At 40.2% G+C, this 25,490-nt stretch overlaps 1 protein-coding gene across 8 annotated transcripts in view; it reads left to right on the plus strand.

Annotated features, from left to right (window-relative positions):
- The first annotated feature begins 4,850 nt into the window (after positions 1-4,850).
- AGFG1 (ArfGAP with FG repeats 1) overlaps positions 4,851-25,490 on the plus strand; it is a 79,089-nt gene continuing 58,449 nt past the window's right edge. For 2 of the 8 annotated variants that reach the window (XM_072796511.1, XM_072796517.1), the window contains exons 1-2: positions 4,852-5,099; positions 23,463-23,556. In XM_072796511.1, coding sequence (XP_072652612.1) covers positions 4,933-5,099; positions 23,463-23,556 — 261 coding nt within the window. In that variant the 5' untranslated portion in view covers positions 4,852-4,932. Of the gene's footprint in view, positions 5,100-8,696; positions 8,855-23,462; positions 23,557-25,490 lie in introns of those variants that run through there. The other 6 variants (XM_072796512.1, XM_072796513.1, XM_072796516.1 and 3 more) reach the window with 5 other exon arrangements.

The following is a 25,490-nucleotide window of genomic DNA, read 5'->3' on the forward strand; positions in this document are numbered from 1 at the left end:
TGCCAGGATCTTCTATTATGTTGGTGGTTCTCCTTGACCCTATGGGTAGCTCAGTTAGAGATTATTGTTAAGTCTAAATTTGAGTTCTTCTTGAATGGGGAGCCCTCCCCTCCCCACTCCGATGCTCTGGGCAAGGAAGCCACTTCTAGTTATCCTACCATACTTGTTATTGCTTGTCCTGCTTTGCTGTCTGGTAAGACACCGAAGGGCCTCCTTTCTGGGCCTCGCCTCCAGGCGCCGAGGGTGGGGTAGCCTAGGATGAGTTGGCAGCTCCGTTGCTGGCTCCTTGGGGCCTCTCCAAAGCCAGGGTTTGTTCAGGACATTTTCTGAGTCACCCTTGGTGATAAGACAGGCAGGAGCCTCTAAGCAAGTCAGGTTTTAGATTCTTACCGTCAAGAGGTTTGATTTCAGAATTTGCAAGTTCTTTAACAAAACTATAGTAGCTTGGACAGAGCTGTAATCATTCTGGGAGCCAAAACAGCAGAGACAGTGATAAACAGAGTGCAGAACCCACTGCATAAGACTGAAGGACGCTTTATTCTCTGGCTCCCCACTGCTGTATTAATTTATTCATTCAACCAATATTTACTGAGTCCCTTCTAAGAGCCAGGCTCCATGCTAAGTACTGGAGGAGTAATGGTGAGCAAACGTAGACCTAAGCCCCTCCTGAGTGAAGTCCACTATGTAGTGGGGGGGCTAGGGACCCTAACTGGAAATCACAAAGCACTGTAAATAGCCACAGCAGCATGTGCTCTAAAGGAGAGGTACATGCTACTATGAGCACCTACTATGGGGTTTGGCTTAACTAGGAGGGACAGAGAAGGATCTCTGAAAACCAGATATTGAGCTGGATCTAAGGGATGAGAAGGAAAAGAGAGGGAGACTCTTTTTGGAAGCAACAATGCATGTGCAAAGGCCCTGAGGTGGGACAGAAGGGAATATGAAACCCTGAGAAGGGAGTAGGGCTGGAGCAGGGTGGTGGAGATTTAGGGTCATGCCTGGGGCACATTGGAGCTGGGGCAGGATGGGGAGGGCTAGCATGGTCTGCAAGAAGGAGGCCGCTTTCAAAGGGCTTTTCTTTCAGCCTCAGAGCAGTGGGAAGTCACTGAAAGGCTTTAAGGGGGGGGGGCAGGGAGGAGACTGGGGATGTCTGAGTCACATTAGCATTTTGAAAGATCACTTTGGCTGCAGTGCTAACATCTCTGAAGGTAATTTCTGCTTCATAAGCAGGGCCAGGATTCAGTTACTGGAAGTAGAAGCTGGTGAGGTGCAGCCCGGTGAGGTGCAGCCCGACGTGGGTTTGAATCCCAACCTATTGCTTCATTTCCAGCGTGGCCTTGGGCAAGCCGGCTTTTCAGACTCTCAGTTTCCTCCTATATAAAGTGAGGATAATGATACCTCCTTGCGCGTTCATGTGAGGGATAAGGAAATTTCAGTAAATAAATAGTGTGTCCTGACATACTGCAAACCTCCGTTGGGATTTTTAAAAGTAGAAACCTGCTTTGATATTACACAGAGTACGAAAAGGCCAAAATTCAGCCCGCCATATGGACTTTCAGCTTTACATGTAGGAAATATTTTGGACGTCACCTGAACTCCACCTTCCTACAGATGGATACTCTGGAAATACCTTCTCCTGCTTCTCTAAACAACACGATAATGAAACAACCGCGTATTAAACTGTTTGTACAAGGTGCTGCAGCCACGCCTTCTGATTTTGGCATTTATCAGATGACAAACCATGGAAAGATGAGCAACCAGAAAACATACAAGTGACAAGGGAGCATCACAAACATAGAAACAAGCCATTGGCTGTGGGTTAAGCACGTTTGTGGGTGATGAGTAAGAGTCTGCTGCGTGTCTTATATTTATCTGGACAGGGGCTGCTAAGTAAGCCTCTGTTTTGATCAGTCCAGGTTTGGACATTCCAGGGCTGTCATCTAAACAGCGCAGGGCCCTGCTGTCATGGCACTCCAGATGACCTTAGGTCAAGGGTCTTGTCCAAAAGACTCAAGAGCCAACTTTAAGAGGCTCCCAAAGGCCAGTGAGAAAACAATGTGAGCACCGAGGAGACAAAATATGTCAACTGTATTTAATTTCTGGAGTCTGTAATGACATTGACAAAAATATTGATCACCACTGCAAGGTGATAGGAAACCAATATGTTCTCTGGAAAATTTGGGAATAAAGGAAAAGAATCTAACATTTACCCTGTCTTTCTGACATAAACTGTGCCAGATAGTAGCTGAGATGCAGTTCATCTTTATGGAAACATTGCCACTGACAAATGGGGAAGGAATGACAGAGCTAGATTATCACCTCTGTGTAACCCTTAATAAACCAAGGAATCTAGACATTAATCATCAATGGCTGCTAATATCGTAAAAAGGGAGAAAGGACCCCCTTCGCACTCCTACCCTCATGTGCCGCCTGATTTGGAAGCACACAAAGACATCATATTTTGCCAAGAACAAAAAAATATTGAACTGGAAACAAGTGAACTAGACACAACCACAAATTTTTAGAAAAGGTAAAGGTGTTAAATAACATAAGCAGTGAGAAGCAACATGGCAAAGGACCCAGTTCCAAAAACAAAACAAAACAAAACAAAAAACAAAAACAGAATTACAAGAGGCAAAGGAGATAGAGGGGAAATGCATAGACTTTATAACCCATATATTACCCAACGACAATGTATGGATTAAAATAAGCTGTAAAAATCTTTTTTAAACATCAGTGAGAAACTTCAACGCTTGATGGGATATTTCATGATTTTAAGGAATTATTAATTTTTTAGTTATTAATTTTTTAGTTGATACCATTATGGTATCATGGTTCAGTTAAAAATTATTTTTTTTAGCAACACAAAGTAACATGTGTGCAGGTGAATGGTATGCTATCTGCAATCTGCTTCAAAATAATAGAAGGAGGGATGGGAGGATGGGGAGGGTAGGAAGCACATTAGCCATTAGCTGATAATTATTGAAGGTGGGCCATGGTCTCATGGGAGTTCAATATATTCCTTAAAAGAAAATTCAAAAATAAATCTATTGACCAATCCAAAACCTGTTGATCACTTTCTTGTAATATTTAGCTATTGTTGATAGTATTATACTAACATGAAGTCCCTCTTGGGCGATTCATCCCTTCACTTTCATGGGAGGTCTAAGGCTTGGCCTTGGAGATTAGGAAATGTGGGTTCGAATCTTGCCTTCCCACTCCCCAGCTGAGCGATCTTGGGACTTCAGCTCTCCGGGTCTCCCTGTACTCCTTTGGGACATGAGGGGCAGGGATGCTTTCTAACATCCTGCTGGCTGTGTTTGCTTAGAGTGATGAAGAGATTCGGGTTCTATGGTCTGTCTGGGTTGGAATCTCAGTTTTCCAGTATGTATGAAATTTACTTTCATAATAAAGTAAATTTACTGAATTTAAATTTCCCCCTGGGGGGGGTTACTTAACCCCCCCCCCCCAGGGCTTCAGCTTCCAGACTTAGGAGAATGGAAAGAATAGTAATGCTTACCCCAAAGGGATCTTGCAGAGATTAAATGAGACACTGAACGCCTCGCTTCCAGCTCTGGGAGGGGCAGAGGGTGGAATGGTAAAGAACATGCTGGGGCTAAGCTGTTTGGAGTCCAGCGGGGGGTGGGGGTTGGGGGGTGGATCCCAGACAACACTCAGACAACCCTACATAAGAAGGAGGATTTCGAACAACTAGAACTACGAAGAAAACCCAACGCAGGGATTTCATGGAGGGCTGCTTTCAGCAAGGTGGATGGCAACTCTTTAAATACGTTGGTTGGGCTGAAGGAAGTGCCCGAATGTATTGACCACATATCCATCTATCATGTCTCCACATGTGGCAACGTGTGGGGATCTCTGGTTGCCACAGGGGCTGGGTGGGGGGGGGGGGAGTGCTTTGAGGAAGGTTTGAATTGTTCTGGCATCTGGTGGCTAAAGGCTAGGGATTGTGTGCAACATCCCTCAATGCTATATCCCCACACCAAAAAAAAAAAAAAAAGAAAAAAAGAAAAAAAGAAAGAAAAAAAAAAGAAAAAAAAAGAAAAAGAAAACCCCCAAAACAATCAAGTCCAAAATGTGGATATTGGCAGGGTCTAGAAACCTTCAGAGAGAGAGAGAGAGAGAGAGAGAACATCAGGGCAAGGGGCCTGGGTCAGAAGGTCAGAAGGGAGCTTGTGTGTGTGTGTGTGGGGGGGGGTAGGTGGGGATGGGGGGTGGGGAGTGTGCAGGTGCCAAGGAAGGCCAGGGTGGTGAGAGAGGCAGGCCGCGCTCCGGAGGAGAGGGCCCCTTTTAGGGCGCGGTGGGTGGGGATCTGGGAGCAGGGGACGAGGTTGAGTCGGGCGAGTCGGGTGCTGCGCGAGCCGTGCGATACCACAGCGGCGCCGTCGCCCGCCCGCCCGCCCGCCGGCATCCCTCGCCTTTGCATCCTTGCTCCTTTGCCCCCGCTCCAGGCCGGGCCTCGGCGCGGCCGCTGGAGCGCGCTCCTCCTGGCCGGCAGGGGGCGCCGGCCGCCACTTGGCCTCGGGCCGCCCGGGGCGGGCCTCCTCTTGCCGTGCCCCTTCCTCCTCTGTCCCCCTCCGGAGGAGTCGGGAAGGTGGCGGCGGCGGCGGCGGTTGTCCCGGCCCGGCCGGTTGGTGCGGCCCGTCCGCCCGCGCCCCGCAGCGTCCGCGCCGCGCCCAGCGCAGCCGAGTGGAGCCGAGGCGGCGGGGGGGGTCCCGGCGCGGGCGGCGCGCGCTGACGGAGGGCGGCGGCCGCGGCCAGGGCGGCCCGTGGGAGCGCGGGCCCCCGGCTCGGGCTGCGGCTCCGGCTGCGGCTCCGGCTGCGGCTCCCGCTCCGGCTCCCGCTCCGGCTCCGGCTCCGGCTCCCGCTCCCGCTCCCGGCCCTGCCGGCCTCCCGGCCCCGGGCGCCGCGGCCATGGCGGCCAGCGCCAAGCGGAAGCAGGAGGAGAAGCACCTGAAGATGCTGCGGGACATGACCGGCCTCCCGCACAACCGAAAGTGCTTCGACTGCGACCAGCGCGGCCCCACCTACGTGAACATGACGGTCGGCTCGTTCGTGTGCACGTCCTGCTCGGGCAGCCTGTGAGTGCGGGGCGGGTGGGGGCGGCGGGCGGCGGGCGGCGGGCGGGGGCCCTGCCCGGGGCCGGCGGGGCCGGCGGGGCGGGCGGGGCGGGGGCGCGCGCTCGGGCCGCGGCGGCCGTTGGGGCGCGGGCTCGCGGGCAGGGGCGGCGGAGGCCGGCGGGCCGGGGTGCGGGGGGCCCGGCGCGGAGCGGGCGGGGCGTGGGCGGAGGCGGCGCGGCGAGCATCGCTGGTCCCCGCGGGGCCCCGGCGCCGCCTCCCCCGGGCCTCGGCTCCTCTCCGGCGGGGCTGGCGCGGAGGGAGCGGGGCGAGGCTGGGCCGCGGGGGGCGGGGGGCGGGGGGCGGGGGGGTCCCCAGCGAGGCACCTGCCGGGCGCCCGGGGGACGGCGGAGCTGGAGGGGGGAGGAACAGGGACGCGTAGCCGGGGCTCTTTTTTTTTTTTTTTTTTTCTTTTTGTCTTTTTCCTTATTTTAACTCCCATCCCCCTCCTCCCTCGGGTCGGCAGCACCTAGGTCACTGGGAGAGCGCGTGCACTTCGGGGACTAGCGGGGGATTGAAATGTCTTGGTGGCCGCGGTTTGAATCCCGGGGCGGGGGACGGGGGGGCGGGGTGGGTGGAAAGTTGGGATGAGGCTTCCTGGCGACCGAGGCAGGCCGAGGAGCAGACGTGGAGGCCCTGCGGGGTTTTAGCTCGTAGGGTCCAAAGAGACGTCCTTTGAGTTTCGGGGAAAGTTTCAGTGGGAAGGAGAGGGTGGCCCGAAGCTGTGTCATTGTCCGCTCGCTGGTGGCGACGGCCGCTAAGACTTCTCGGCAGGGGCGGCAGCTCCCCGGCCCGGCGGTGCGCGGCGAACGGGCACAGGCGGTGGGAACACAGCCCTGTCGGGGACCCGCTGCCCCGGGATGCTGTGTTTCCCCCTTTGCTGTGCGCGCAGACTCCGCCAAGGGTTTGTTTGACAGCGCGACTGTGAAATCGCCCCATACTAAGATAGCCTTTTACATAGAATGTTTCAGAAATGTGGGTTTTAGGAAGAAATTTGTAGATGGTTTGGGAACGGATAAGTTGCTTTTCCATACTGATTCTCCCGTATTCGAAGCGGTTCACTAAATATCCCTGAAGCGTGTGTTAGACCAAAACAGCGACTTTTGGGCTCTTTCCTCTGTGATATTCCTTTCAAATAAAGTAATTTAGCCATTATATCCTCCCCCGCCCTTAAAAAAAAAAAAAATCCGTTGTCAGATTAATCCTGAGACAGAGTACATAATGTATTAGAAAACTCCTATTTGGAAAATGCAGGACGTGCCCGGCAGTGCATGATCTGCTTGCTTGCTTGCTTGCTTGCTTGCTTATTTATTTATTTATTTATTTATTTATTCTCTTCATGTTGGGCAACAAGGCGTTATTAGTCTTTGGCGAATGTTGTTTCTTCAACACACATGTACTGGGTGCCTTCTGTGTGAAGCCTTGGGGTGTGCTGATGGATACAGGAAAATCTCTGCTCCTTTGGTGCTTACGTTGTACTAGGGGAGGTGATAATACATAAGTAAATGAGAAAAATGTCCGGGTAAGTATGAGCTAGGATAGTAGGATAGGAGAGCCCTTGTTGAGCGGTTACTCTCAAATCCTAGTCAGGGAAGCACTCTGAGAAGCTGACAATTAGTGTTATTACTGAGTCACAACAGGGATCCCTGGGTGGCGCAGCGGTTTGGCGCCTGCCTTTGGCCCAGGGCGCGATCCTGGAGACCCGGGATCGAATCCCACGTCGGGCTCCCGGTGCATGGAGCCTGCTTCTCCCTCTGCCTGTGTCTCTGCCTCATTCTCTCTCTCTCTCTCTGGGACTATCACAAATAAATAAAAATTAAAAAAAAATATTAAAAAAAAAATAAATAAATTACTGAGTCACAACAGAATCATAGAAATGAGTCGGATCTAGGAGATTTTCTGGTTCCTGCTTTACACTTCCATATGAAGTTAAGTGCCACGGATTAGGCAACTTTGGTTCTAAAATGAAACCAACAGACCACTGTTTTAAGTGTATTTGATTTTTATTATATGCATAATAAATGTATCCTAAAAACAAGGTCTTTTGGTACCTATGAAATACTTGGTTTGAAAAAAATGTACATAGCTACTGTTTTGAATTTTTGACATTTCTCTGTGATTCTTCAGGGTGACGTTTAGCCTATACAGCAAATGTATAAGATTAAGAAATATTTACGAATTTCTTCCTAAAACCCACATTTCTGAAACATTCTATGTAAAAGGATATCTTAGTATAATGACAATTGTTTATTTTAAGGAGTTTAATCTGTAATAGACAGGACTTAATATCTTCATTCACTGGTGATTTTACAAATGTTTATTGCTTGCTTGGCCTATGTCATACATTGTGGGAGGCACTGGTGTACCTTGGATCCTACTATCTTTAAAGAGCTTGCCTTCTGACTATGTAAACAGTGATGATACATTGTAATATTTTTCTCTAAATGAGCTACCTCTGAAGTATGTAAATGGATAGAGAAAGCTTCACAGAAGACTTGATGTCTGAGCAAAGACCTTCCTTTAAAGACAAGATCCATGTGACTGGCTGCTTCAAGTTGAAAGAACAAGTACTTGTGAGCTAGATAAACCTGGTCTTGAATCCTGGCTCTGCTTGTTAAGCTGTGTGCTATTGAACAGCTCAGTCTGCAAGCTTGAGTTTGAATTTTCTCATCCATGAATAGTGAGGATGAAATTTACTTTGTGGATTTTTTAGGTATAGATTAATTTTCAGTATTAGTGATAACATGTGTTCAACATCTCACTTGATGCCTACTATGAAATAGCTGCCCAGTAGATAGGAGATATTAACAAGGAGGAAAGGATATACCGTGAGTAGGGAACAGTAATGTGAAAGACATTGAAATGAGAAAGCACCCTTAAAAAATAGGTTAGGTTGGATTTTTCAGATGTGACCCAAAACCTATTTGTTTTACGAAAGGCTTTTTCCGATGGCTTAACGACGTTGCCTAGATTTCTCTCATCCAGAGATGACTGCTTCCAGTTGCTGGGGTGCATATTGCCTTAATTTATGTCAGTGTCCCAACTTTTCTGGAAGTTCTGCAGTTTGCTCAGGTCATATAGCTGCTACCTTGAACCAGTGCCCTGATTGGACTCATATTCTACAATGACTTCATTGGAACAACAAAGATCGCCAAATAAAGTTCTCAAATCAGAAATCTGGGATTCTTGGGAAGGAAGGAATAGATGCTGGATCAAATGTCTACTGCAGAAATATTGAAGGGACAGTTGCTCCTAAAGATTTCTGTCCTTGTTGTTTGTTTTTTTAAAAGATTTTATTTATATGAAAGAAAGAGCTGGGGGGGGGCGTGAAGAGCGCAAAGGGAGAGTGAGAGGGAGAAACAGACCCCCCATTGAGCAGGGAGCCTGCTGTGGGACTTGATCCCAGGACCCTGAGATCAGCAAGACCTGAGCTGAAGGCAGATGCCTAACGGTTTAACCTCCTGAACTACCCAGGCACCCAAGGATTTCTGTCCTTGAAAAGCAGTAATAAAGGAAAATAATTTGAGAAGAATGAAGTAACTATTGAGTTTAATAACTATTATATATTTGCTATTCAGATAATATAGTAGCTTGGAAGAATATAAGTTTGAAATCCGATCCTGACACTGCCACTAGTTTTGTGACTTAGGACTTATTAATCCAGGCCATCATGAGCCCATTGACCTGGATCCATCTCTTCAGCCTCAGTGTCTTTTGTGGTAAGAAGACAATGCATAGCTTAAGGTTGATATGAGGATTAGATGGTACAATTTGAGTGGTTATTGAGCATATACTATATGAGAGGGTAAAGCTAAGCAGTGGATTTACAGAGTATAAGTCCTCTAGCTACCATTGGGAAAACTTGATTGTTTAGAAAATGCTCCTATACAGTAAATGGTGTTTACTCTTATGAATTCTAAATTGGAGAGATTAGTCACATGCCTTTTATCATTAATTTAGCAGTATCTTTGTTTAAGCAAATTGAACAGGCATCTTATTGTTTATATTACTAGACTCAGAAAATCTTTTTCCCAATCACTGTCATGTGCCTGTGTGGTGCTCATCCGGAGTGTATAACTAAATTCAGATAGTGAAACTTTAAGTGTAGGTGCAGTTATACTATCTATTACTGAGCTAGAATGGGGTATCGTAAGATTAATTTGTCACTTTCTTTCTGGTTCTAGCTACAGAAATGCTTAAAATTTTGAATGGATAGCCAACAACAAAACATTGCCTTCAGGTTAAAGAACTTTTAGTTGATTTAAAGACCAGTTTTAGACCATATTAGTTAACATCAGTATAATCAGTAAATAAGAATTGTTCATCTTTAAAAATGAGTCACAAGTTTTTTAGAGAGGGTTTATATAAAATAAGTAAAATTTAAGAAACACTTTGTCTCAATACCAGCTATTTTATGTGGACAGAGTATTTAAAATGGGGATTTAAAGTTTATACACTTGCACTTTATTTTGTGTACATTTTGACTTATGGTGAATATTGTAAGAACTTTAACTTGAAAGATGAAAAGGCATTGCATTTGTTTTTATACAATTACTAGCATTAGAATGGATCGGAATCAAATACTCTTTTGGAGCTCCGTTATAATATTCAGGACCTCATGAGGTTACAGTAGCAGTGGTTTATATCTTTAATTCCTTTTTAAAAATTTTTAAAGTACTTTAAAGTGGCTATATTTGATAAGGTATTTTGAAAATGTAGTACCATTTTAATTTACTGTTAAGTGGGAAAATTATTTGATACTTCTTCATTATAAAGGCTAGAATTTTTTTTAAGCGAATATGAAGTTCCTGGCATTAGGACATGTGTCGGGGATATAACAAAGTATTTGTTGAAATAGAAAAAATAATAACTATTAATCACATTTATTGAGTGCTAGCTGTGTGTCAGGTGTGATTTTAGTAAAAATCTTATGAGGAAAGTACTGTTATTACTCCCTCCCCCCCCCAGCTTTAATTGTAAAATTAGTGCACGTTCTTAATGCTTTGTTGTGATACCCTGGTTGATGTTGGGATCCAGAACTAATGTTGATTCTACCATTAAAAAATGTGTAAAGGTTTCCTGTGAATTTTTGTAAATTGTTTTGAATTCTGTATTTTGGGAACTCAGATGGTAGATTTTAACTTCATTGGAGTTTAAAAGCAGGGCAGATTATGGATGTACATTCATTTTTGCTTTATAGCTATACTTTTTAAAAGAAATTATTTTTAAAAGTTTTTTTTTTTTTTTTTTTTTTTATTCACGAGAGACACAGAGAGAGAGAGGCATAGACACAGGCAGAGAGAGGGAGAAGCAGGCTCCATGCAGGGAGCCTGATGTGGGACTTGATCCCAGACTCCAGGATCACGCCCTGGGCGGAAGGCAGGAGCCAAACCGCTGAGCCACCCAGGAATCCCCAACTTTTTAAAAGAAATTAAAGGAACTTAGTTTTTCTTAACTTTCTGTTTTCGTAACTTTGAATTCTATTCAGAAACTGCTGTTGTGTATTGTGAGTGTAATGTGAATTTGGTGCTTACTGTTTTGAATTTGTTCCATCTATACTGCCATGAATGAATTCTCTTGCTGTTTTCTATATCTGAATTGTAATTAAAACCTCTTACCCTGTGCATGTAGGATTGATAGTGATTAGATTTATTTAAGAAGTCAATTACTTGTGTGTGTGTGTATGTGTATTTTTATGTACTTAGGTTTTTTATTTTAACATGTAATTTTTAGTTTGCCAAAGTTTTTAATGTAACACCTAGTACTTTTCTTTGAATGTGGTTCCACAGATTAGATTCTTTGTCCATTTGATACAGCCCAGGCTCACATTATGTTTATAGTTCTTAGAATTGTAAGCTACTTTTTAAAGCAAGTCGAGTGCTGGATTGTTTTAGATCTTTTTTCAATCTTTTACAATTCTTGTCTACAGGTAAATAATACCTTTTCATAGTAACTGAATTTAGTTAAGTCCCTAAATCGTTTTTATGAAAAAAATATTCTCACTCGTGTCAGTATTTTACAAAATAGTCAGTTCAACTATGTATTTACCAAATACTCTGCCAACTGTATTACCAAGTTATAATATTGAACAGCTCTTGATAAACATAAAACTCAGTTGGAAGGAGCAGCGGGGAGACCCCTAGCTGTGTATGTTTGATGTGCCGTAGGCATTTACTGTAGGTTTTTCAGCAGGGAGGAGAAACATGGATTCATCCAGCAAATTGATTAAGAGAGATTCTTCTGTAGTGCATCTTCTGTCCTGGGAACACTCTTAAGCATATGTAGTATGGTGCCATCATATTTTCACTTTTTTCTCTAAAATATGCATAATGCTCATATTTTTATTTTTTTTATTTTTATTTTTTTTTTTTTATGATAGTCACACACAGAGAGAGAGAGAGAGAGAGAGAGAGGCAGAGACACAGGCAGAGGGAGAAGCAGGCTCCATGCCCCGGGAGCCCGACGTGGGATTCGATCCCGGGTCTCCAGGATCGCGCCCTGGGCTGAAGGCAGGCGCTAAACCGCTGCGCCTTCAGGGATCCCTTTTTTTTAAATTTTTTTTTTAAAGTTATTTAATGCTCATATTTTTGAGAAACTCCTATGGAGATATTCAGGACTTGGTGCTGTCACCCTTCCCATTTTCCTCTTGACTCATTAATGCATTTCCAACTTCATATAGTCACAGTGATAATTGGTGAGGAATACCCATCATGGATTCCGTTAATATATATAAAAAAGAGAAATCATTCATAACTTCAAGTACTTTGATTAGTAGCATGTTCCTTGTGACATCCTTTACAGGTCCACACGTGAGAGCTCTTGCCCTAAAGATACCTGATTCGGTGTGGTAAGAATGAAATTCATTAACTTAATGTTACAATAAGGATGGGAAACTTGTTTGAATTGTTCAAAATATGAGGAATGATAGTTTTTTTTTTTCTTTTAAGTTAGAACACATTTTTTTCCCCAAAAACTCCTGAGTAAGATGTAGTAGTCTCTTTTTGATTGGTACTATACTGTTTTAGAGGGAGGGGAGTCATAATTACGTCTTGCTTTTATTCTGGTTGCTTCTTGGAAGAGTTACATTAACTGTAGCATGCTCTACAGAGTTTTATCAGGATGTTAAGGAGATTTAAAACTGTGTATCAAAAGAACAGTTCAGGAGCTAGAAATGTTGTTAGCTTCAAGAAGAAAAGACTAGCGGTTGTGGGGAGCTGTACATATGTCACTATCTTTGGGTAATTTTAAGGCCTGTATGTGGAAGAGGTAATATTATGATTTATTCTCGAGGGAGAGGTAGGTAGGAGACAAGTGTATGGAAGTTACAGAGAAACATGCATATTTACAAAAGGAAGAGAGGAATTTTTCTTATTGTCAGATTCTAAAAAATCTTGTTTTCCCCCCGTTTCTTAATAGACTGTGCAAGCTCTTTGATGAGGAGGGTATTAAAATCAGTGGGACTAATAATGTGGGAAGATGTGGAAGCTCATTTCTGTCTTCAAAGTTTTATCTCTTAGTGAATCTTGGTTCTAACTTTGAACAATTGTGTTCAGTAGATAATTCAGCAAAAAGTACCTATTGAACATCAATAGGTATCTTTCATCAAAGATAACAAACAACCTGTGTTTGTCAGTTAAATTTAGTTTTGAAGAGCAAGAATTGTTTATACCCATTCTTTATTAATTTTAATTTAGTTTTAATTTTTATCAAAAGGGTACATGCATATAATTTAAAGAGGCAAAAGGCTTATAATGAACAGCAGTAGTCACCTGTTACCTCCATCCATTTCTGATTGCCCCAGACAGTGACCATGAACTCTTGTCTATGCCCTCCTTCTATATTTACCTTAGTATTTCTAGCTAACATACTTAGAGCAATTTTTTAAAAGTTTTCAGTTTTGGCTTTATATATTGACTTTTTTACTGTACAAGGAGGAAGATAAGGATTTGGTCCTCTTAATGCTTTCTCCTTTTCCACCTACTGTTTCTACCTCTTCCTTATAACGTTAATTACAGTCGTTGGTTAAATCATTATTTAGTATTTGCCTTATTGCAAGTATACATATTGTTCTCAACTGAGTCATACAGTATATTACTCCTATTTTCTTAATTGTACAACCTTTCACCCCGTGAAGTTTGTACTTGTATAGTTCTCTTCATTTGCTTTGTTTTTCCTGTGCATATCATTAATACATCCCCAGATAGTCTCTTGACTGAGGCGTAATACTTCTTTCTATATGATCAGACACATTAGGTGCCTTTTTGTTTTGTTTTGTTTTGTTTTGTTTTGTTTTGTTTTTGTGGTTGATCAGTCTTTTCTGGGTACTTTTTCATCTTCTAGTCTGGAAATCCTGCTCTCTAGACCTGCTATGCAGTGGTCATCCTGGGACTTTTCTTCTGCCTTCATTCTGGGAATTCTTTTCATGTCTAACCTGTGTTGGGCCCTCTTTCCAGGATCCCCACATCTCCATTAACCTCCTGATTAAAGGTCAGTGAGATAGCGTTTTGAGAGGTATATGGCTGTAAATGTCTTATTCTGCCCTCATTTTAAATTGATAGTTTGTCCCCATTCATAAGGTGGAAATACTTTATCCTTAAAGTTTTAAGGCAGCGCTTACTCATCATCACATCCTCAGTATTGATGTTGGGAAGTCTGATGCTATTCTTTTTTTTCCCCAAAGGATTTATTTATTTGAGAGAGAGAATGCACAAGTGTGGGGAGGAGGGGCAAAGGGAGAGAATCTCAAGCAGACTCTGCATTGAGCTCAGAGCCCAAGATGGGGCTTCATCCAGGACCCTGGGATCATGACCTGAGCTGAAACCAAGAGTCAGGCGCTTAACTGACTGAGCCCACCCAGGCACCTCTTGATGCTATTCTTATTATTGATTCTTTGTGCCCCATTTTCCTCCTCCTGCTGTGGGAGTATATGTGATCTTTATTGGTGCTCTTCTGAACTGTACATTGAGGTATTTTGGTTAGGTCTTTTGTTAAATATTGTAGCCATTCTTTTGGACTCATTGATTTGTAAGTTATGCTTTTTTTTAGTTCAGAGATGTTTTCTCCGGTATTCTTTCTTGTTGATGATTAAAAAAGCCTGGCTGCCATTTTTCTAGGATCCAAGTTAGGGAGGAGACTAGGGGCACATAATCTATCACTCAGTATGTGGGGTCTCAGTTAATCCCCCGGTTTTTAGCAGGGTACCTAATAACAGTTCTTAGCTGTGCCTGAGTCTAGAATCTATTTGAATAATTTCTACAGATTAAATGTTCATTCAGACTTCTGCCTAGGGCCTGGTAAGGTTAGTCTTGTGGCTGTAGCGAGACTGGGAGTTTATTTTTGACCCTGTGTAAATCCCCCCCAACCTGCCTTAATTCCTTTTGTGAATCTTGTAGGGGTTCTGTAATGGGAATCCGCCTCCAGTTGGCTTCTCTCCGAAGAAGCTACTGTTTTGCTTTTCTTTACGTTGCAGTCAGTTACTGCTGGTATGTTCACTTTTTAAATCTTCCAAATTTTGTTAGTAGAGAACTAGAGTTTGCTTTTGGTCTCCTCCATTATTTTGTGTCCTGCTGTTTCTGTGGGTTAATGCCTTTTTATTCCTTTGCTTTCATTTCAGTGAAGTTTGGAGAGGTTTGTGAAGACATTCTTGGGTTTTGTCCACTTTTTTTTTTTTTTTTTTTCTAGAGAGAGAGCGCGAGAGAGCGAGCACATGAGCAGGGTAGGGAGGGAGGGGCAGAGAAAGAAAGAGGGAGAGAGTATCTTAAGCAGGCCCCCTGCCGAGCACAGAGCCTGGAGCTAGGGGACGCCTTGATCTCACCACCCTGAGATCATGACCTGGGCCAAAATCAAAAGCTTAACTGACTGAGCTACCCAGGCACTCCCTCTTTTGTGTGTGGGGGGTGTTGTCCACATTTAACTGGGACACCTTAATTGGGTTTAAATTGTTACCTCGAGTATTATTTTTTAGATGTCTCCCGTTACAAGGACCTTACATCGTAGTATTTGTGACTTTCAAAAAAATAAACAGACCCAAAATAGCAGATGTGGTTTATATCGTATGTGTGTTTTCAGTATTTTAAAGTTGCGTTCTAGATAGACTGATATTTTGGACTATCCAGTACATATAGGGCCTTGGCATCAACAGTTTGTAGAATCTTGATATCCTGTTAAAGGCATCCTTCATCTGTTTGTAGATTTTAAATGTATAATTTTTCTGAATTAAACATTATATCTAATATATTTTACTAAATAATTAGGATTGGGATAGATCTAAATGTCAAATTAACTTTATTACTTTATGTCAAGATCAGCAACCACATAAATTTCCAGTCTATTAAAATATTTTAACCAGTTTCTCTCCCAGCAGGAGAAAAACAATTAATAAAACTAAACAGGCTTTCTTATTCATCTAACATACATTGCTGTTTGAGTTGAGGAAATAGCTATTTGCAAGATTGTTTAAAGCATAGTTAAAAGTAGCATACTGGTGGACATACGGAATGAGTCACACCATCTGGTTACAGTCATACCTGGGTGGTGGTCGTTAAAATAAAAGCTCCTGGGGATCTGCATATGACTTAATTATACTGTGAAAGCATATTGGGCTCTACCAGTAGGTGACTTTGGAACTTCTTGAAACCAATTAACTGGCAAACATGCTTTCAAAATATCAATACTGCTGTTATTAAATGAGTCATTATTTAATTTAATTTTTTTTTTTTTTTTTGCACTAAATTGGAGACTTAAAATGTGTATTTTAGGATCTGGAATGGGTGGTACTTCAATATTGGCACTATAAAAATGATGTGGCTTACTTGTCCAACACTTTCATCCAATAGTTATGACTAATGTCATTACAGTAAAATGTTTTATAAACATTGAATTCACATGATGGCTAGACTAGACTTAAGCAAAAAAGAAAAAGGGAAGTGGCGCCAGCTTCCACGAATACACCTTGAAAATAACTAGGTAAATAATTCAGTTTTGATTATATTTCATTCAATTAAATGGTCAAACTTGGTAGGTGGAGAACGTAGCTCCACTGATGAAAAAAAACTTATTTTCATTATTTTAAAAATTGTGATTTTACTGTGAATAATAACAGAATCAAGACTCTAGTATTTTGTTTCTTAGGTTAACCTACATCAATATTAAGTTTTTTGGTATACAGTTGTATGAGTCTTAACGTGTATAAATTTGTGTAACTGCCACCACAGTTAGAACATGGAAGTGTTCTACCATCCATGAAGGCTCTACTTAACCCTTATCTGTTCTTAACCCCTGCCAACTACCTGTAGTTCTCCCAGCATTATTTTTTCTTTCTGAGAATGTCAGGGAAATTGTATCTTAAGTATGTAACCTTTTCAGATTGCCTTCTTCACTCAGAGTAGTACCTTTAAGATTAATCCAAGTTAGTTGCAATATTCCAATAGTTTGTTTCTCCTTAGTGCTGAGTAGTTAGCATTCCATTCTGCTGCTTGTGAATTTATCAGTTTCCCACTTGAAGGACAGTTGGGTTTCCAGTTTCTGATTCATATGAATAGAGATGCTCCAAATACTTATATACGGATTTGTTTGGTGAACTTAAGTTTTCATTTCACTTGAGTAAATAAGAGTGGGATTGCTAGGTCATATGGAAAGTGTACGCTTAATTTTATTTTAAAAAATGGCAGTTTTTTGTTTTGATTTTCCTTTTATACTGGTTTGGAAGTTGTAAATTCCATGTACTTTTATGGTCATCATTGAAATTTTATTCTTCAGGGGTGCCTCGTTGGCTCATTTGTTGAGCTTTTGCCTTTGGCTCAGGTTGTGATCCTAGGGTCCTGGGATCAAGTCCCACATTGGGCTCCCTGAAGGGAACCTGCTTTTCCCTCTGCCTGTGTGTCTCTGCCTCTGTCTCTGTGTCTCTCATGAATAAATAAATAAAATATTAAATTAAAAAAAATTCTCCATACTGACATTCTAGAGTTAATTGGTATTTTAACTTTCCCCTCATAATACAAGGTCTTTAAAAATACAAAGTACCCTCACTTAAGGGCTGTTGTTGGTGAAACATTAAATTTGTCTGTTCTTCCTCATAAATTGAACACTTTAAAATCAGATGTTGCTTGTTTAGATTTATCTAAGGGTGTTTACCAGTTTCTTTCCTTACCTCTTTGCATTTCAGTCTTCCTGGGGTCATTCTTCTTCTATACTCTATTATTTTAGTGAGGACCTCCTGGGATAAACTCTTGGTTTTTGTTTATCTGAAAATATTATTTTGATTTTATACTTCAGAGATCGTTTTGCTGGGTTCACAGTTTTTTCTTACTACTTAAAGATAATGTGTTATCTTTTGGTTTCCATCGAAAAGTCTACTTTTAGTCAAATTTTGTTTTCTTGGTCTTTCTTTTCTGACTGCTTTTAAGATCATGTTTTTGAGGTTGCAACAAAATGTTTCTAAGTGTGGATTTTATTTATCTTGTTTTTGATAAACTATAATTTCTACTTGTAGATGCATGCCTTTCATTGGATCCAAAAAAATCTCAGCCATGATCTTTTCAAATATCATTTCTTTTCATGTTTTCATTTGTGCTCTCAAAAGTAAGAGTGTTGATTTTAGGGTGCCTGGGTGGCTCAGTTGGTTGAGTGTCTGAGTCTTGTTTTCTGTTCAGGTCATGATCTCAGGGTGATGAGACTGGCCCCTCATTGGGCTCTGTACTTAGTGGGAGAGTCTGCTGTAGATTCTCCCTCCCCCTTTGCCCTCCCCCCTGCCCCCACTGTGCACCTTGCTTTCTTCATCTCAAAATAATAAATCTTTAAAGAATGTTGATTAGATATGTTAGATATTCTCGTATCCTTTTTTTTTTTTTCCTTTGTCTTTTCTCTCTCCTTAGTCTGTGCTGCCCTCTGGGTTGTTTTTTTCCTATCTTCTAATTCAATAATTTTTCCTTTTGCTGTGTTTAACAAAAAACACAACACTGCTCTTTACCTGCTTTGTTGAATTTTAATTTCCACATTTAGAATGTTTCATTTCTAAAAGTTCTGACTTTTAAAGTTGAATAGTTATTCTGGTAACTACACGTCTTTTTTATTTATTTATTTTTTTTTTAATTTTTTTTTAATTTTTATTTATTTATGATAGTCACAGAGAGAGAGAGAGAGAGGCAGAGACACAGGCAGAGGGAGAAGCAGGCTCCATGCACCCGGAGCCTGACGTGGGATTCGATCCCGGGTCTCCAGGATCGTGCCCTGGGCCAAAGGCAGGCACTAAACCACTGCGCCACCCAGGGATCCCACGTCTTTTTTATTTTTATACCATCTTTTATTTATTTTAATGTTTCCTATATACTATATTTTCTATTTTGTATATTTGATCACTTTAGTGTCTAAAGTCTTTCGGAGAGGTATATTTGAAGATGTTGTTTCTACTGACAAGCTCAGTGTCATGTTTTGTTGTTGTGTAGTGATTTTTATTGCCCTTAAGTTTTCCAAATTTTGATAACATTAGTTGGAAGTTCATTCCTTCCAACAACTTGCATATTCTTCTGCTGGGATCCTGGGATACTACAGCCTGAAGCAGCTTTATTTCTCACCCAGGGTCTTAGGTTTAATAGGTCTGTCTCAGGTTTAGCTCTGTCATCTTGTCTTAGGTATTGTTGGTTGGCATTTGCCTTCTGAGCAGTACTAAATTTTGTGTATATAACGTGTCACTTTTCTGGTTTCAGCTCAGTTTTTGTCTCTTTTTCCTTTTGAGAGGGGAATCCTTAGAGATTTTTTTTTTTTTCCACTTTCTAGAAAGTTCAACAATATGTTAACAGGATTTTTTTGTTTTGTAACTTAAGGAGTAGCTATCATATTTTAGCAGAGGAGACTTTTCAGAATATCTAGTCTGCTGCAAGACTCAAGGTAGAAATGGGATGAGATTAAATGTGCAGTGTAGCTATTTTATAAATATTAATTTTGTTCTGCCTTATTAACTTATATTTTGCCCACGTATTTGTATTAAGCATGCTTGACGCAATAGAGTTCCATTTTTGATTATTTTTTTGTGGACATTTTTCATAGTCTTTTTAAATTTAATATGTACTAAAAATTTTAAACTTGTATACTTATTTTGTTATTTATCATTTCATAGAAAATACTCATTTCTGTTTTTTATTTTTCTGAAAATAATGTCTTTATGGGAAAATTTACTTTTTAGTTATTTGTGGGGTGAATGGGTATTTTGTAGAAGATTGAACCTAAGTAGGATTTATATTCACTAAAGATCCAAAGGAATTCCAGTAATTTCTTCTGCTTAGTAATTAACATATGACATATTTAGAGATGTGATTCTCATCCAGAGGGATTTTGCTTCCCAGGGGAGATTTGATAACATCTGGAAAGATTTTTCATTGTCCCTACTGGTTTGAGGATGATATTGGTATTTATTTAGTAGGTGGAGGTTTGGGAGGGATACTTCTCTACATCCTACAATGCATGGAACAGCCCCCTCACAATAAACTGTTAACCTGACCCTAAATGTCAATAGTGCCAAAGTCGAGAAAACCCTTATTTAGAGACGTAGAGATAAGGTGTTGATGCTGGTAGGTATATTTGGGAGGAAAGGCTTTGCAGGTTTTCTTAGAAAAATTGAAAGAAAGCCTTAGAAAGGAAAATTGTTCTCTCCTTCCTGTATTTTCTTTCTTTAATTCTTCAGCACAGACATTCACATCCATATAGCCAGGACCGAAAGTCCAAAATTTTTGACTACTGCCACTAGTCAGTTGGACTCTGTTATTTCTTGCTGTTTCTTTGTCCTATTATAGAATAATGCATATTCATCGTGGAAAACTTGTAGAGAATAGAAAATTATAAATAGAAAAAAATCATCCTATCCTATCATTTATATGCAAGGACTATTAACATTTTGGGAGTATTTAGTTTGTTTTCTTTGCAGATATTATGTAGTTCTGAGAATATAATTTTCATCTTAAAAAAATTAAAACATAACCATAAGTATGCATAATGTTTACATTTTTTTTTTAATGTTTACATTGTTATTGCCATTTATTTAATCACTTCCCCTTTGATATTGAGGTGTTTCTGATGTTTTCCTGTTATGAATAGTGTTTGATGAACATCTTGTATGTAATTAGTTAGCTATGTTTCAGATTCCTTCTTTAGAACAGATTGTTAAAGGTAACTACTAGGTCAAAAGGTGTGAATGAGGTTCTTGACTTGATACAAATTGGTGAATTTATCCTATTTTATAGTATATGAAGCTATTAATTTTCACTTGGACTTACCACTTTTTTTTTTAACAGAACTATTTTATAAACGTGTAATGTCTATATAAAGGTTTTGGAAGCTAAGTGGGGAAGAATCCTTGTATATCCTTGCATTGAGAATATAGTTAATTGGCCTGAGTAAATGAAATGTAAAAGCGCAATTAGAGAAAGCAAATGAACTAATGTAAAATTTCCTTTACATTATGTAATTTATATAATTATTGTGGCCTGGCAAAATTGTGTCTTCCAGTTGTGTAAATTGAGTCCTATTTTAAATGCACTGAGTCAGCTCACTCGAAGAATTCCTGTAGTAAGTGTTCTTGTTAAGTGGGAAAAAGTTTCATAGTTTGGTTATGAGTTCATTCTGGTTGTATTTGTTTCATAAGTTCAAAATTTTGTCACTTATTTAAGTAATATGAATGCCTTTATGTGTAAATTGGACCCCATGATACCAGAGGGCCTTTTGAGATCTGTGAGTAAATAAGCTATACATTGCACTGCTCTCATGAGTGTATATAGCAGTGTATATAGATTACATTTGTATAATATAACTAAAAAAGAATCAGGGGTTTCCTCTTTTAATGATAGGGGTATAATTCTTAGCTTCAAAATTTCTTATCCATAACATATACCGTTGTAATAGTGTTTGATGTTTCCTTATTTAGAAAATTATTGCTTTGCTTTTTCCTTTTTTAAAAAGGATACTGTAAGGGAGGTGGAAAGGTAAATGGTTGGCTGGAACAAGAAAGGAGATAATTTAAGGAGAGAGTAAGTTGCTAAGTGAGAGGGAGGGAGTAGCGGAATTTAAGAGAACAGTAAGTTAATTCCTTCTTAAGTTATTTTGGAACAAGGTAGGATGTAGATGCAAATCATAAATAAGTTTCCCTGAAAATGGTGAATCTAGTCTTGTTGTCATGATACAGATGATTTGGAAAACAAACTGTACTGCTTTATTTATTTTTTAAATATTTTATTTATTCATGAGAGACAACCAGAGAGAGGCAGAGACACAGGCAGAGGGAGAAGCAAGCTCCATGCAGGGAGCCCGATGGGGGACTTGATCCCAGGACTCCAGGATCACGCCCTGAGCTGAAGGCAGATGCTTAACCACTGAGCCATCCAGGTGTCCCAAAGTGTACTGCTTTAAATGAATAATGGCTTTCCTAAATTTTCCCTTTTGGAAATTTAGAAGTTATTTTTATTTTTTATTATTTTTAAAAATTTTATCTATTTTATTTTAGAGAGAGCATGCGAGTGGGTGGAGGGAGGGATACAGGGAGAGAGAGAATCTCAAGTAGACTCCTCACTGAGTGCAGAGCTGGGGATGGGGCTTGATCTCACAACCCTGAATTATGACCTGAGCCGAAACCAAGAGTCAGATGCTCAAGCAACTGAGCCACCCAGGTGCCCCTACAAGAGACTTTTAAAGTCTTAATTTGTGATTGCAAAAATACTTGAAAATAATTTGTTCTGTAGTTGTTTCTTGATAAGTTTGAAAGTTTTATGAAGATGCAATTGCTGTGTTCATTTTTTTCTACTGTGCAATCTTTATTTCTGTATCTTATGACTTAACCCAAGAACTAAAAGTAAATGAATTAGTTTAAAATTTAAAACAACAGGGATGCCTGGGAGGCTTAGTGGTTGGGTGTCTGCCTTTGGCTCAGGGCATGATCCAGGAGTCACAGGATCAAGTTCCACATCGGACTCCATGCATAGAGCTTGCTTATACCTCTGCCTGTGTCTCTGCCTCTCTGTGTCTCTCATGAGTAAATAAATAAAATCTTAAAAAAAAAAAAATAAGACAGCAACGAAACCCAACTTAACATTTTCCCTTTTCAAAATATGAAACAGATAATATGCTTTGTCATAATCCAAAGCATGATCTGAAAGATGTACCATCTGACAGAGAGGAGGAGTGGAATATGATAATTGAGGACCCTTCTGTTAATTCTGAATTTCCCTTATTGTTGACTTAAAATTTTATGAATTTCTAGGACTATTACACACCATACTTAATTATTCAAAAATGTTTCCAGATTATTTTTGAAAGACCTTTCATTCACTTATTATTTTGCATCATTGTTAAATCAATTAGCATGGATGATTGCAAGAGGAGTATGACATATTATGTAAAAATATTAATAATCTATTCTAGAACTTGGATTCCAAATGAGGCCTTTAGCAGAGGACATGACTCAAACATAATTTAATGAAACTTTGCATAGATTACTTGTTACTTTGCATAGATTATTTAACTCTTTGTGGGTAGTAGAGTAGGCTACTCTGATAGTTGGACAAAATGTAGTTTTTTTACTCTTCTCTGAGTGCATTTGTATTCAGTTTTTTACGTGCATTGTAAAGATCATCAGTAAATTTAGAGATAGAGTTCTCTTAAGGCCATCTATACAGAAAAGGCTTCAAAGTTGTAAAAGAACATTTAATCATGTGTTCAGTATTTCTCGAATTCCCTCATGTCCCTTCAGTTCCTCATGAGCACTTATATGCCTCCTGAGGTGATGAAAACGTCCTTTATTATAAATTTTTATCTGAATTGAAGGAGAGGTGAGACTTCATTCTTAAGGGTTAATAATTTCCAGTTTTCTTGGGTTAGTTTTCAGTTTTCAAATCGGCCTTAAGCTTAAAGGCAATAGCTGTTTGATTGGAATATTTGTATAGCTCAAAACTTAACAAATCATTGTTATTTGCTTAGGAAATGTGAAAATATTTAATTGGTTACTATTTGAATTCTTTACCATAGAGATGTTACATAATCTACTCCTTCCATTTAGAAACACACTAAAGCAGTATTTGTATTTTGTAGAAGCTCAGGTGTTACAGGTGCGATGTGTTCCTAACTAGATAGTTATCTGAATTTATATTTAAATGTATCATTAGTGAGTCTTAACTTACTTGGACATATCTATTGTGAGGATTAATAGTTCAAATTAAATTGTAAATACTTTTAGTTTATGGAGTGAACAGTGTTCCACGTTTAAATGTGCTAGTTAAAAACGTTTTACATTGATGTGAAATTTTTAAGATACATAATAGTAAATTTGTAAAATATTTTATTTTTTAGGAGAGGGTTAAATCCACCACACAGGGTGAAATCTATCTCCATGACAACATTCACACAACAGGAAATTGAATTCCTGCAAAAACATGGAAATGAAGTAAGTGTTTTTACAATTTTTAACTTTTTGGCATTTTAATAAGATTTATTAAGTTGTTTATAATGGTGAATTTCACTGTCTAAAAAGTTATCTTTGTATTCTATATTTAGGTATTTTAGAATGTACTATTTGATAATGTACTTAGAATTAATATCTACTAAATATCTAATTAAGTACTTTTATCCTGAGGTGAAACATATATCTAAAATTCATCAATGTTGAATGTAAAAGGCATTTTTGGAGGACATCTAGTATTGGAATAACTGCTAGTGCTTGCTTTAAAAGACCAAAAGAGAGAGGAGAAAGAGAATGAACTTTGTGGTAAACTTCTGTTGGGTCGTTGTGTGATCAGCTTTTACCTGAGTTCCCCTCCTGCCTTTTTATTATATGCTGAACTTCATGTTGAGCCCGTGCTGGGTGGGGAGGTGGAGGCTGGCAGAGCTGGGTGGGGAGGAGGAGGCTGGCAGTGCTGGGTGGGGAGGAGGAGGCTGGCAGTGCTGGGTGGGGAGGAGGCTGGCAGTGCTGGATGCAGAGGAGGCTGGGTAGGGAGAAGGAGACTGTCAGTGCTGGGTGGGGAGGAGGAGGCTGGCAGTGCTGGGTGGGGAGGAGGCTGGGTAGGGAGGAGGAGGCTGGCAGTGCTGGATGCGGAGGAGGTTGGGTAGGGAGGAGGAGGCTGGCAGTGCTGGGTGGGGAGGAGGCTGGGTAGGTTGGAGGAGGCTGGCAGTGTTGGGGACAGCCCAGCCTTAAGGACAACCCAGTAAGAATTTGAAGAGTAGCTTTTTCCTTCTGACTGCTGTAATAGGTTTCCAGTAGTTTCATTCTGTATGCTTTCTTGTTTTTAGTTCTATGTTTTTACCACGCTGTTGGTAAAAGTGGCGATCTAATATTTGAAAGAAAGCTATAAAATTGACCAGAAAAATGGGCATTTGGGGATAAGAATGAGCCATGCATTCTAATTAATAACCATTATTTCATTGTTTCATAGAGAGGAAATAATTATTTATACTATTGCTTGTGTTTTTTTGATATAAGAAAAAAAAGTTGTTTTAAGATTTTATTAGTGTAGTCTTTTTCACCCTGAGAAGATATATGTTAACATTTTGCATTTTGCCTCACATTTTTTTTTTTTTTAAGATTTTATTTATTTATTCATGAGAGACACAGAGAGACACCGGGGCAGAGACATAGGCAGAGGGAGAAGCAAGGCTCCATGCAGGGAGCCTGATGTGGGACTCCATCCTGGGACTCCAGGATCATGCCCTGAGCCAAAGGCAGGCGCTAAACCGCTGAGCCACCCAGATGTCTCCCTCTCTAACATTTTTATAGTAATATCTTAAACTTGCTTGCCTTCTTGTTATGCACGTGTGTTTTTGGCTCTAAAACAATGAAGAAGTATACATTCAAAATTATGAAATATTTTTAAATATGTGGTTTAGAGAAGTGAGCACAGAGCACACTATTTTGCTGATAAGAAATTATTTTGCACAATCAAGTTCCAGACTGATGTGGGAAAATCTAAAGCCTAGGGGAAAGGGCAGAAGATTTGTAATGGCTGAACATATAGAATAATATATTTACTGATTGAAATACAATTTGGACTGTTTTTATGAAGTTTGGGATTAGATCAGCAAAGCAAACTTTTAATTGTACTCTTAGAGTGTTGGCCTAGTATGCAAAATTTTGGACATCAGAATATGAAGTCGTAAATAAATATTTTTCTGTGTTTAGATTAATTGTCTATTGATAGTAGATAAAGTCAGAGTAGTATAACTAAAAAGATAGCAGTCCATTGGAGAAGTAAGTAAAAACATCTGTATCCGTCAGGAAGTAGCTAAGGTTAGGTGAAGATTGGTCTCCAAATACTAAGATTGAAGGAACTTTCAATTGTGTTAAAAGCATTTAACGTAAGGTTTCCTCTCTTAAAAAAGTTTTAA

This window comes from Canis lupus, chromosome 24 (assembly GCF_048164855.1).
Source record: "Canis lupus baileyi chromosome 24, mCanLup2.hap1, whole genome shotgun sequence".
Classification (NCBI taxonomy): Eukaryota; Metazoa; Chordata; class Mammalia; order Carnivora; family Canidae; genus Canis; species Canis lupus.